We start from the raw sequence: 14,294 nt of genomic DNA on the forward strand, positions 1-14,294 counted from the left end.
GACAGGTTTCCCTTTGCTGTTACACGGGGTGAGCCAAACCCAGTGTCCACAGCTTTTTCATCGTTGCAGATCAGCTTCACAGATGGGGAAAGCTCTACAATCTTATTGTGTTTGTAGAAGAAAAACCCCACAAACCCATAGGATAATTTTACAGAAAATATTAGTAAATTCTTCGCAGTAAATAAACTGAAGAGCTTATGTGAGAAAGAGCAAAGCAAATACAGTAGAACATCAAGCTAGAGCAGCCAGTGTTCTTGTTTCCCCTTTTCCTTTTATTATAATGACAGCGTGTACATTCTTCCACATTCTGTCCAGCGAATTAGCAAATCTTAGAATCCAGCTAAGCAGAAAGACCCCAAAGATAAAGATGGATGTTACCTTGGCCATCTCCTGATCAAGAGAAGTTGTTCCTTTTAACACCTGCCAGGTGATCAGCTGCCAAATGCCTGCCTGCTTCTTCCTGCTGCCTAATTCCTGGCTGTATGGTGCTTTAAAGGTGTAGAGCACTAGCTCAGTGCCGAGTGTCAGTCCAAATAGCACACAGGATGCATAGAAGTATTAAAAACCACAGTTTTATGCATTTCACAGTAGCACATCTTTATTTGGGCCCTTAGCTGTCATTGTCTGCCTTATGGCTCTTGTGCTGTTCTTTTAAAAGACCCAACTGGCTACTGGAAGACTGAGGATTATATGGAAGGTAAGGCTGGTGTAGCATGGCATTTCCTACAACCTTCACCAGCTTTTTGCTGCAGCAGGGGTTTTTCTCTCAAGATATTTCAGTTCTTTGTCAAAATAATGAGAAATCAGAATATACATCCATAAAAGATTTTCTAGGAAGCTCACAAAGCTTGGATTTAGTATGAGCTGCTTTCATCTCTGCTAAGAAGACAGGACACTGACAAGGCAAACCACTAGCAATGGAGAAAATAACACTCTTGATACCAAAGCTGAGCCAGTTACTCTGCACACAGAATGCTGATATTTACCTCTTTAGGATGCTCTTACTACTGACCCCAAGGAGATGTGGTTTGTCCTGTGTGCTCATCCACTCTGAGGAAAGGGGTTTAGATTCCATCAGGCACCAACAGTGGTTCTGACTTGGTAAACACCCACAAAATTACCTCCCAGCTAAGAATTTAATCCTGCTCTCATGTGGTCTGTGAACAAGCTGTTGGGAGATGATGGCTCATGGAACAGACAGACGGTGAGAAAACAAGTTCCCTATCATGCCAGAGCCCACGCTGCTGCTGCTGCCATCGTGACTCACTGTTGCTACTCTCTTCACCTCTGTGATGACATTTATGACAAAAAGGAGATGTTGATAGTGCTAAGATCAACATTCATGAGTATATTTGAGTCTGGTCTCTCTTTTACACTTGTGAATTTGCATCTTTCACACATTATCCCTAGAAAAAAAACACCATTTATAATATTTTCTATCATGACCCTTATCTGTTTCCTTTATGTTCCAAAAGAGAATCTGGGGAGGGAATTTTTTTAGAGAGCTTTCAAATGTAATGCTTTAAGAAGAATCAGTGTGAGAGTGATTTCATCTTCGCTTTAGGGTACAGGTAGGCTATAGGCGTGGAATGCAGGAAAACAGGTCTGTTATGTTTAGAGGCTTGAACATTTTTATAGCCTGAGGAAATAAAAAATGTCCCTGGAAAAGATTTAGTTGGTTGATTTTGTTTGATTTGCAAATTACAAAAAAACTCACCAGAAACTGTAACCTAAACGCTGAATTCCTGCAGAAAGCAAGCGGCTGCTTTTCCAGTTATCCCAGCCCCTGATGCTTCTCAGTTGAGCTGGCACACATTGACTTTCAAAAAAAAGATCTGCTAGTTGGGGACTTCTGGTCCCATTGCAACCAACTGCTTGAATCAGTGAGTGAGCTAATTTTCTTTGGTTTGTTGGTGACAAGAATTAGTGTAATCAGTAATAATGACAGGTACATGCAGTGTGAGATGCATACAGCATGTCACACTTTGCAGTGCCTTCAAGAACAGTCTAAAAATCCGTGACTTTATAGAGTCCTAAGGTTGTCTTAAATTAGATTTAGAATAATGTAGGCTAAACCCTAATGCAGGCTCTCTGTAATGTTTGTCTCAAGGTAAGATGCTTCGTCTCCCTGCCTGTTTGATTTATGACAGATTAGGATGTCGGTTAATCTCTTCTTATTTGGCTAGATGACTGAGGAGATTAATCAAGTATTGTCTGCAAAAGGGGCCATAAATACAGATTACTAATTTTCTTTGATTATTCCTCTGTATGCCAGAGGGATACAGAGGGGATACAGACAAGGATAGACACCAGCTTCTTAAATCTCATTTCATGAGAAAAACAGAAAAAACACAGCAGCTGCTCTGTCTGATACTGGTTTTCTCTGACATGCTCAGTTCAGTTTCCTAGAAAAGGCAAAAAGCCACAAAAATAATAGCTTACGGTCTCCTGCGACAAAATGGGGAAGCAGAAAGTGATTCCGAGCGAATGAGTCTGCTTGGTTGGTATAGCACCATCTCTGTTTCCACAGGACGTGGAGAAAGCAGCATTTCTGATGGGAAAAGCTACACTGAACAAATACCGAAACACACACTGAAACAACCCGAAATAGCAACGTGCTGTGAATACTGGAAAACAGACCAGCATGGAAGGGCCTCTGCTGAGATGTTTGCACCAGTTACCTGCTCTCCCTGGGCATTCCAAGGGCACTTGGACAAAGATTTTGTTTTTTTTACTTGTTCTCTGTTGACAGCTGCAGTTTCCTGCCTCTGAGCTCTGCAATGGGCAGCAGGGGCGAGCGCTGCAGCAGCACACACTGATCCCCGCCGTGGGGGGATTAGCAGGTGGGTTATGGATGTTGTCCTGCACTACAGAACTCAAAACTAGGAGCAACAACCAAACAGCTTCCATCATTGGAGTTCCACTGTTAGCTGTAGTATCCCTTAGGAAGTCTTTTTTCTTCTCTCTCATTTCTACCTAGTTGCCTTTTTTTTTTTTTAAATTATTACATTTCTCTTTCTATCTTTTCCTATGTGCCACTCATCTGGGGATGGTACCCCAGTCCAAATGTAGCCAGAGCATCATTTATTGTGTACAGTTTAAACACCTTTTAGTAAATTCACTCTTGCACAGCTTGAAAGAAGGCAAATAGTGACAAGCATAGGCATAGTCCCTGGGTATTAAGAAACCTGCTTTAAATGGCTGGGAGTGCCTGAACCATGAACGATACTAGTACTGGCAGGCTTATGTGATGCTAAAATACAAAGACAATTATATCTAAAATAGCCAAGGGTAGTGAACAAAGGGACCTCAGGTGTACAGCACCTGATAGAGAGCACATTTAATCCCTGAGGATTCTGCCCAAGTGACAAACACTGGTTGCTATAGAGATATCTGTCCTCTTCAAATACAGATGGATCGCTCCAGGATGCAGCGAAGTTTCACTGCATCTCAGTGCAGACTGTCAACCATTTCCTACTGTTCCTGTCAAAGTAGCTGAAATTTTTCCCAGGCTTTCCTTAAAAAAAAGGAGCAAGCCAGCTTTCTGGAGAGAGGTACCACAGGTGTTCACTGCCATTAGGCATCTCCCCTTTAACGAGCAACCTTTGCTGAGTAGCAGCATGAGCTTCAGTCCAGATACACGCTGGGATCTTCTCTGTGGGAAAATGGTTCCTCTTCCTTTCCAACCCTCCAGCAGCCTGGTCTGAATCTTCATCAGCTCATTTCTTTTTCAGGTAAATAAACTGAAAAGTCCTGAAGCTGCTGAATGCATCAGGCACTCTCTCTGCCAGTCTGCAGAGTGTTACGATGAGGTTGAGAGCACCATGTTTAGCAAAGAAGCTGTAAGCATGCAGCTTCATTTGAAAGGGAAAATGCTTATAATCTGCGGCATTTTATGTACAGCTTTCTTCCGTCACACCCAGTTTGCACTTCGAAGATGTAAGAGATGGCAGAATTCTGCATTAGTTCAAAAACTAAAGGCATTTGCAGCGAGGCCAAATTCAGCCTAGGCACTGCTGTGCAGTAATAGCTCAGGCAGCACAACGCCTGTCTGCACACAAGACAGCAAAGTTTGCAGGCTTTCACAAAACCCTGGGCAACACACACTTGATTCCCATCCACCACTGTAACAGCAAGAAATATTTGTGAAGAACTTCACTTCTTGGACAATATCCAAATATTTCCCACTTCCTCTGCCTACTGGGACACAATTGCCAGACTGAGCTCCTAAAGTGGTAACTGGCAGCGGGTAGCAATGACTCAGATTTTAAGGAATTACAAAACTCAGTTTCCCCTTCTTCTGAAATATCACTCACTCTGTCTCCATTTTTAAATAAGAAAACACAGGCTTAGATAGGCTCTCCATTCCACAAGAAAGTGCCTTCCAAAGAAAAAAAACACTGCAGCATCTCCTCCAGTAGGCTGTAACATGATGAATACGCTGGCTGGACAGTGCAGTGTCTCCAGCCTAAGGAGACAGGTCAGCATTTACAGCAGCAGAGCTGCACTTTCTGGAAGGAATGTATGAGAACTGCAGACCATTTGAAATTCGTGGGCATATAAGGCCACAACTACGTTAAGAATTTACCTAGAACACCCGTCCAAGTCACAACAGACCTCACGTATTTTCAGGAACAGTTTTGGGATGAAGGATGTGACACGTGAACAGATTTTCACCATAAACCAGGGTTATGAGTTGAACCCGCTCTCTCACTGTGAGGTTTGGAATTCACGTGGGCTGGAGTGTAAAGTGATACAAGGATTTCCCGTAACTGCTGCTGGGTGGGAGCTAATGAATTATTCCAGGGGTATTACACGGCTTGAGCAGTGCAGATATGGTAATTCCTAACCCAAGAGAGCGCTTTCCTCCTCTGACACTGGCGCAGACTTCACTAGTGATCACTTTTCACTCAGAACAGTCCCAAGGAAAGCTGCAGATACAGCCATTCCCCATCCTAATTTTAGCATTCTCTCTTGTACTACTTTATCACACGATTATGTAGTGCCACGAATGTTTACAAAATTTGGGGGAGAGAATATTCCCATTATTAAGAAATTATAATTTCATGATAAAACATATCTAAGGAGAAAAATGTCCTTTATATTTCCCATGTCTTTTAACCTTGCAGGTGTGAAAAGTATCCATGAATATAAGACCTGTGTATCAGTGAACAGGAGAGGGTGCATATACGTGGGCACTGGGAGTGAGCACTCATCCTTGTGTTTGTGTGCATACAGGCACGTACTTTTCTTCCTATTTGCTTTGTCTTCTTAATTTCTCTTGAATTTACCTAGTTTGTTGTTTGATTTAATTCAGTGGATATGTCACTTAAGAGGTGTCACAAGGATTCTTCTAGAAAGTGGTAATCTCCCTTGTAAAAAGCACAGCAAGAGAAGCGGCCATAAAAATTTTACAGACTTGACTCTGTATGAAAAGATTCCCTGTAGGTAGAATTGCCTTTTATTGTGGCTGTTTATCACTGCTGAGATGGCCAACAGTGGGGCTGAGTGCTCTTAAAATAGGCTGGAGGATTTGCCACGGAAAGATGGAAGAAATCTATTTTTCTGGATCAATGCTGCTGTGCTGTACTCTGTAACTACAATCCAAAATTGCCAGATCCAGAGTTTTCATCTTAGCAAATCAAAACACAGTGTGACAAGTCTAGAACCTTGAAAATGCACTCGCATTGGTAATGTAGTAACGTGGGCACAAGCCCGCAGACATCTGGAAACCACAGTTTTACAAGGCTTAACCACAACGTCATCTGTATGAAACTCAGCACAGATTTCAGATGATAGCAACATGAACTGCATTTTCAGTGCAAGGTCTAAAACGACAAGTAGACAATCTGGCTCCAAATTCCTAACTCCTGTTGTGCTGCAGATTCTTCCATGCAGACATGGCCCAAATGTTCATGGGTTTTCCATCTCCTTAGAAGCCTCCTAGGAGTCAAATACTACTGTACCTATTTCCTAAAACTTTTGTATCAAATATATTTGTATGCCTGAGTTGTATGGATTTCAGTGAAGAGTTAGGTGGCTAACCACAGCACCTGAACATCAGGGTTTACATCATCCTTTTGGTTCTATATTCAACTGGAAAAAAGGTTCCCTGTATAAATTCTGGATGTACTTCAGGGGTACTTAAACTAGTCCTAATTATACTAAGTTGCACAGAACTTCTAACATAAAAGGGGCTACTGAAATATTTTGGATTATTATCTTCTATGATAGAAGATAGGCTTGAAATGTTGCAGCAAATACCCTAGTCTTGAGGTTCTTTGTTCTGAAAAACTTAAGTTACTTACTTGGTCACCCATGATCCAAATCCCTAAGTCTTTCACAGGAGAAATCCCTACTGAGAGATTTTGAATATCTCAACGTGTTTTGACAAGTTCCAGTAATTAAAGTTGCATACCACTAGTGTTCAGACTGATCTAAAAATTAAACGTGATAGAATGACTTAATTTTCCCATGTCACTGTTTTTATGGTAGTGTTGATTAGTCTAATAATCTTTTAAAAAATCTGTGGAGGTAACTGACTTAAGATGGGGTATTTCTGAGCTTGTAGACCCTGCTCACAGAAACACACAATCCTCTCTGGAGGAAACTGAAGCCTGGCAAGCTGTCCTGGTCCCACCTTCACTGTGAGCACCATCCCTGCGGCTAAAGTGAGACATACAGAGCAGGCCACACACACTCATGTCTACTGGACGAGTAAGGTGGTTTTCAAAAGTAATGAGCCGGCCCCAGCAGCTTCACAAATCAGCTAGCTGATGAGGCCAAGATGTCAGTAACTGCCTGTAGTCCCTAAAAGGCAAAAGGAGCCCTGACAAGCATACACATATGGTCCAGCCCTAAACACCGGAGTCTCTTCAGAGCAGAAGAAAACAGGTTGTGTGTATTAACTAGCAGCTATAAGAAGCAGATGGAGATACCCATAATACACATAAGGCAAGAAGCTCTTGCTCCAAGCTTGCTTCCTGCCCAATACCTCAATATTGAGGAGGTTTTCTCAGTAACTATGGAATAAATACAAATTCCCCATGCAAAGAACCAGAAATGAAACTGCCATAGCAACCACCAGGGAGAGAGCGGGGTGTCACACTGCAAGCTGATACCTGTTCTACGCTTCTGCCCTACTCAAATCCCTCCGGTCGTTCCTTCTGACCACTGACAGCTCCCCACAGCCAGCAGCCCACCTCAGCTTCCTTGAAGCATTTTGACAGCCCCAAGCCGAAATGCACACCCAGAGTTTTACACCTGGCAGAAGGCGAGAGGAGGCTGAGACACCTGCAAAAGTGCCGGGTTGTTTTGGTTTTAGAAAGGGAGAATGTTTTGTTGAACAAGGAAAATAAATACGCAGTCCCAGGGGGCATAATTGAAGCCACCCGTAAATAAATAACCAATTAAGTCTTTGTGCAAGTTGTGCCTGATTTCCCTCAAGATGCTTCCACCAGAGGCCAGCGACAGAGGGGCAGAGACCCTGAGAGCCTCACCACAGCATTACTGCCCCCAGGAGCTCCCACCTCCTCAGCAGCACCGTGTCCCCTGTGCCGACAGCAGCAGCAGGCACTCGGGCAGCATCTTCCCGGGGGTGCTCCTCAGTGCGTACCTGGAAGGCTCAGCAGAGCCAGCCACAAAGGTTTCACTACTGCCTCTTTCCCTTACACGCACCGAAAGGGCACTGCTCAGGGATTACCCCGGGGTTTGTGCTCTGAGCTCACTCTGGCTGTTTCCAGATTTCATGGATACCAGATGCTTTTCAGGATCTCACTCTTCCCCAGCCCAGCCTTCAGTCTAACCAAAGTCCCCAGCTCAGTCCCGCTCCCTTAGCAGTTCTCCACTGTCCACGTTTCAGCTGAGATAGAGCTAATTGGGTTGGTGGTTTTTTTTTTTTTCCTTCCTTCTCAGTAGCTAACTAGTGCTGTGTTTTGGATTCAGTATGGGATTTGATATGAGAAGAACGTTGATAATGCACTGATGGTTTTAGTTGTTGCTATGAAATCAAGGACTTTTCAATTTCTCAGGTCCTGCTAGTGCACAGGTACACAGGAAGCTGTGGGGGAGCACAGCCAAAACAAGGGACTCAGGCTGGCCAGTGGAATATCTCGTGTCATCTAACGTCCTGCTCAGCACGTAGGTAAGGGTTGATTGGGAAGCTCCACTCAAGCTTTGGGACGGTGGTTTCAAGATTCTCCTCTTTAGGATCACTAACCGGGAATGGGCTGGGCATCAGTCAGCGGGTAGTGAGCAATCAAAGCAGGTACATTACCCGTCTGCATTTTCTCTTATTACTATTATTAATTTTATTTTAGTTCAATTATTAAATTGGTTTTACCTCCCACCTCCAAGTCTCCCTACCCTTTACCCCTCCAACTCTCCCCCCATTCCCCAGGGATGTGGGAGGGTGAGTGAATGGCTCTGTGGTGTTTGGCTGCAGCCAGCTTTAAACCACAACATCCACCCCAAAGCCAATCTTACAGCACCACTGGCCAAGGTCCCCAAACCTATGCTGCTCTGTTGCTTCCACCACCTCACCTCCCTTGCTCTCCACCCCACCAGGCACACTGTGAAGGCCTGAGGAGCAGCTGCTGTAAAGCCTCTTCTCCCTGACCCTGGGGCAGGCTGGGGCTCTGCCTGGCTGTCCCCATCCAACACAAAGCCACAGGGCAGCTGCAGTCACCAGCAAGCAGCCCGAGAAGCCCTCCCTGGCAACCCTAGGTGCTAAGGCAGGCAGCCAGTCCACATCCCAGCTGTCACTGCAGCAGCAGTGCCTGAATGCTGGACCTTTTCAACCTGTTGCAGGGACTCCTGTCTGGGGGAAGGACCATTATGGGCACCAGACTGTGCCCCAGCTCATTGCAGAGAAGGAATTTGAAGCCCTAACTCTGCAGCTGTCAGGGGACTCTGTCCAGCTCCTGACACGGTGGTACTGGTGGGATGAGAAGGTGCTGCCCACCTGCTGGCATCGCCTGGAGAGACGCCAGGAAGGCTGGAAGGCAGAGAGGGGTGGGCTGCTCCGGCCAGAGCAGAGATGCTGCTACCACAGAGCAGAAGTGTTCTGGCAGGGCTGTAACATCCTTCTAACCAGAAGTGTCAGGGAGAACAGCTGTTTGTTTCAAGGCAGCATCAGACTATACAACAGGAAAGGTGCAGGGAAGGAAGAGACTTGGTAACTATCTGCCATACCCCAAATCCTGACGAGGGCTGACGAGCAAACAGCAATACACCAGATAGAAATGTTTCTCCTTTTCTCCCCCAGTCTCCCTGACCACACCCAGGAGTACACCTAGCTCAGAGGACATGGGGGATGCTGACCTGCTAGCAGGACATGAAATACAGAAGGACCAAGGGATGTCACATTCATGTTAATGGATGGCTTTTCCTGTGCTCTGTTCTGAAACTGAATGCTCACATCTCCCTTTTTGATTTTTGTGTATAACAATTGAAAGGGAGATTGAACAGGGTCTCCTCAATACCCAGAAGAGCAACCTGCAGGGTTTTGTATTCCTCAGAAAGGCTGGGGATTCCAACAGACAAATTGGGCAAGGGACAAACAGTGAGTTATAAAAAAAAAGAGGACAATCTGGACAGTGAAGCACAACAGCTGCTCAGCAACCTTAAAGCAAAAATTGCAAGCCATTATCCCAAACACATTAAAGTACACACATGGGCATACAGTAAAGACTCTGGGAACGTTCAGCACAAGGAGAATAAAAAATACCTGAAACAACTTTGTGAGCAGTTCACTGCTGTCACTAATCACTGGGTTTTAAAGAATCTTTGATACTGAGGACAGATCATCAAGGAGCCAGGGCAACCTCTGCAGGAGCTGGGCCACCACAGAGCAGCTCTGTGCCTGAAGAACTGCAGCTTTTTCTGTGGAAGACAGAATTTATTGGACAATATTTTTCACCATGTTAGGCAGAATAATGATAAAACCCACACAACCCTCACCCTTTATGGGCCCACCAGGCTGTGGAAAAACAGCTGTGACTTGCAGCTGGTTGGGATTCATTTGCTGGGGACATCCCAGCATGGCTCTGCCACTCACAGCCTGTTGAGGGACATCCCTCTCCAAGAATGTTTAGCATTTGATTTGCCACCACCTCCAGCCCAGCCCAGACAGACTTGCAGGGATTTAGTCTTGTTCCTCAGTGAACTCCTCCTCGTTTCTCCCATGGTGGCATGCAGACACTGGTGGTGTTCCTTGACTCTGTGGTTACTTCCTGGCGGTGGAGCTCACAGATCCCGCTGGCTCCCTGCAGATTGCCCTCCAAAGGTCCACATCATCATTTCCATTTCCACAGCAGAGCCTGATACTCTGAAAGCTCTCCAACACCCTGTGCCTGAGGCTGAAGTCTGCTTTGAAGAAGGACCATTATCCTGTGAGAAAATGCTAGAGATGCTCTTAGCATCAGACAAACGTCAGCTAAGCCCAGCTCAACAGGCCGTTAGAGCTTTCCTAGTGGTGGGCAAGCCCTGCTCTTCAAGCTGGCCTTCCATGAGGCTAGAAAATGGGCATCTTACATTTCACCTTCAGAACCAGTGGTTGCTGGCACAGCCCAGGACACCATGAACCAACTGTGCGAGAGACCAGGAAAGTCACACAGCAGTCCTTGTGACTCACAGGCTCGGCTATATGGCTTCCTCACAGCCAGTACTGCTGTAGCTCCTAGGGAACAGCCCGTATTTCCTGCTGTTCTCAGGGAATATGTCTAAATTCAGCCAAATCCAGTCAAAGCTCTCAGTTCTTGGAGCCTGTGAATGTGTTCATACATATATTTAGGAAGCATAACATTCCTCTCATACCTGGCAGCCTACCGAAAACATTGTCTTGAAGGGAGATGTTCTGGGATTGCTTGGAAAAGGAAATCCATCTCCGTGGCTTATCCCGTGTCTAAGCTCTAAGCTGAGACTGCCATGTGTGCGTGTGAGCTAGCGAGATTGTTGGTGACTGGTACTTTCAAACTGCCAGAAAAACCACTCACCCTCCCACTACGGATATCAGTGTAAAAAGTAAGGGGGAGGATAAATCATTTCCTTTCACATATCACACTTCATTTTGCAAGAATAAGCTGTCAGACATGGCGATGAACGACATTTTATCCCTTGATGATGAAGTTCTCTCAAAGATTCACCAGTTTTACTTCATTCAAGTAAAGCTACCTTGTGCTTCCCACGTCCCCCACCAGGCACGGCTCCACAGTGATGCCGGCAAGCGGAGGGCAGATGGCTTCACACTCCGTGGCTTTGCACACAGGTACTCCTGGAGGGCAGAGGAGGAGAAGCCAAACCTCTGAGTATGGGATGTTCCCATCCTGGGCTTTCAAGCACCCTGCTTAGATTCCTCTATTCTTAAACTGTCAGTGCTGAGGCTAGAAAAAAACCCAGCCTCTAGCTCCCTATTCCAGGACATCTATTACTTTTTCCCTTCACATGCACTTTGTTCAAGTGGTGCAGAATCGTTATCTATCAAAACAAGACCAAATCAAGAGGCATTTTCTCATGGTAGATTTATTTCTTCAAGAGAACTTGGAGCTGGGGAATGAAGAAACTTCTTACATTGCCACACTTTAGCAGGATCTTGAATGCCAACAGGAAGGTGAGGAATATCAACAAGCATTTCCATACCTGTAAGCTCTGGACCAGGTCTCTGCATCTCCTGACTGCTGGACAAGGCCTGAAATAATAAGACAATAGAAATCACAGTAAATAACACTATTCAGTGCTTTCAACGTGAGAAAGATTTTTTTTTTTTTAAACAGGTATCTCCAACCAAGGAGATCTAAAGGCATTTTACAAACTTTGTCATGCAGTCTTCATATTTGTAAAAGGCTACTGCAACAAGGAAGGAAGGAATTTACTATTCACAACTGCAGAAAGGCAGCCTGCCTTAGATTGTGGCAAGAGAAATTTAGTCATAAAAACCATTTCCTACTAACAAGAAAACAATGGAAGTCCTGGAAGTGCTGTCTGGCATACCATGAGACAACATCTAGCACTGGAGTTGTGAAAGCAAACAGATTAATCCACAAGCTGTATCTCAATTCCTCAGTCCTGGTCACTCCTAGGCAGCCCCTCAGCCACGCTGGTTCTCTAATACTGTTGCAAATCTGAGGAAGCTGAGTGAACTGCCATTTCATTTACTTAATGGATGAATTGAGGCACTAAAATGGGATGTGCTGGCTAAGGACCAGGCAAGAGTGGGTATACAGAGCAAGAAGGAGAGAACATCTATCTCTGTAGAAATACAGTTTTGCCTGTGAGCTTACCCAAAGGCAGGATAAGGGCCATTTGCCTTTGTGCTCAGTCATGCCCCAGTCCCATTCGCAATTGCCTCAACAAATGAGGATAAAGTGGGTCATTTTGTCGTCAGGACAACAAAAGCACACACTGACCTAGATATGTTTGAGGGAACCTAATCTTGCTCTTGGCACAGACGATGGGGTTCAGACCATACAGGGGGGTTCCAGTTGGAGAAACACAGCGTATTTAACAATCTCCAAATGTCTCTTTTCTGTCTGTGGTACCAAGAGCAGCCTCTCCTCTTTGTGTATCACAGCAGGCGTCAGAGTGGTGACACTTAGGTCTGAATACTGGCTGCTGGCAGCAGGTTCCCAGCACGGCTCAATGGAATATGGGGGGTTTTGAGATGCTGCACGCCCTTCCTGGGCACTCCACTGAGCCTTCTCCACTTTTTACGGTTGGAAAGCTCTTTTTACATCAGAAAAAAGCTCCAACAGCTTGGTGATGCTTCAGCTGCAGGCACACAAACACCTGCCAGCGTTCTCCCAACTGCTGAAAGCACCGAGAATCCCTCATTTTGTGAATCCTCCTCTTATTTTATAGCTGGTGTGAAAGTGTTTGGAAAAGGAACCTGCACTTAATCAGTTCAGAGGGCAAGCCTCAAGCCAGTGCATGCCTGAGGCCTGAAATACTAATTCATTCCCGAAATGATTTAAATTTGAACTCATAAAAGCTGCCTTGTTACCCTCCTGTGAGCAGGAGCCAGGCAGAATACACAACATCTGGAGCACCATCTCTTGCCAAAGAGGTAAACAGCCAGTACAGACCAAAATGAGCAGGATCTAGTTAGACGTTGTTCAGAGCAGAGGAAGCAAGTGGGCTGAATAGCTCCAGGTCCTTCAAACTTTTGTTTTCAAGTAAGGCAGCAACGTTTTGCTTTCTAGTATTAGGATGTTATCTTTTGACTTTACTTAGGTTTCTGTACAAGCTAGTGAAGGTATATTGCTTTACCTCTTACACAGGACTAAGGAAAAAGCAGCTCAGGAACTAATGATTTCTCCCTCACCCCAGCTGGGTGTGGAGTTTATCAGACATGGGGTTCCTGACTGACACACTGGATGGCATCTAGGAGTGTGAAACCTCATTTATCATAATCATCAAACCTCAGCACTGCTTCCAAATACAGGCTGCACTGCACCATCCCGTGGGGGGAACTATGGCTATTTTACCCAACACAAAGACACAGAAAAAGCCATCATCCAGAACACCACAGAAGGTAAACTGCATCTCAGAAATACTGCATTGGGGTAGGATAGAAACAAGACAACTCACAGAGACATCAAAGGCAGGGTTAGCTTTCTGAGCATATGACAAGCATAGTCTGCTCCTTTCTGCTTTTTCTAACCATCAGATTTAGGAAAATTTGTTTCAGGCTTGGAGAGCTTTTTAATCACCTCTCCAAAGTTTTTGTCTAGAATAGCTTATTATTACGACATGGGAAAATTGGAAATATGAGTAACATGCAAATTATTTCACAAATAAAGAAGCCAGTCATGAGCCCCATCTGAGGGAAGCCATTCATGTGCAGTTGGAGTAAGAAATCAGTGGGAAATCCATCTTGCTTTTACACTTTACAGGGGAAGTGTGTGACACACCGGACAGCTCTGCCTGAGCGAGATGCCTGGAAATAGCTGAGCAAAACCAGCTCCTTTTCAGAGGGTTTGTATCTGGAACAGTCCTTGTCTTTCCACTGAACTCCAGGCAGGATGCAGTATGAATCCCACCCCCACAGCCACAGAAACCATCAACGACATGGCAATCAACGAGCAGGAAGAGCAGCTTGCCACAGCACACGATGATTTAGCCCTTGTGCTGGCTATCATCCCTGCAGATCCATGCCCAGTGATCGACAGGTCCACCTACACCTTTAAAACTCAGATCCCTGGCGCTCTGATTTCCAGAGTTGTTGTCTTTGCAGATTAGAGTCCTCTATGGCACGACTAATGGGGACAGTCCTTTATGAGCGCCCTCAGGCCCGAGTG

The 14,294-nt window shown here is 45.2% G+C and overlaps 2 protein-coding genes across 2 annotated transcripts in view; both read left to right on the plus strand.

The window, feature by feature from the left end:
* Positions 1-7,447: 7,447 nt before the first annotated feature.
* On the plus strand, positions 7,448-14,275 carry NWD1 (NACHT and WD repeat domain containing 1). The gene is given in 13 exon segments (XM_026864904.1): positions 7,448-7,607; positions 8,809-9,012; positions 9,519-9,747; positions 9,928-10,488; positions 10,491-10,598; positions 10,600-10,671; positions 10,946-11,303; positions 11,386-11,520; positions 11,522-11,608; positions 12,078-12,213; positions 13,890-14,051; positions 14,054-14,231; positions 14,233-14,275. Coding segments are annotated over 13 exon segments (2,433 nt in total).
* The window catches only part of SIN3B (SIN3 transcription regulator family member B), an 11,942-nt gene continuing 11,919 nt past the window's right edge, over positions 14,272-14,294 (plus strand). The window contains exon 1 of the mRNA XM_026864905.1: positions 14,272-14,277. Coding sequence (XP_026720706.1) covers positions 14,272-14,277 — 6 coding nt within the window. The remainder of the gene's footprint in view (positions 14,278-14,294) is intronic.

The sequence above is a fragment of the Athene cunicularia genome (genome assembly GCF_003259725.1).
Source record: "Athene cunicularia isolate RWA chromosome 28 unlocalized genomic scaffold, athCun1 chr28_part1, whole genome shotgun sequence".
Classification (NCBI taxonomy): domain Eukaryota; kingdom Metazoa; phylum Chordata; class Aves; order Strigiformes; family Strigidae; genus Athene; species Athene cunicularia.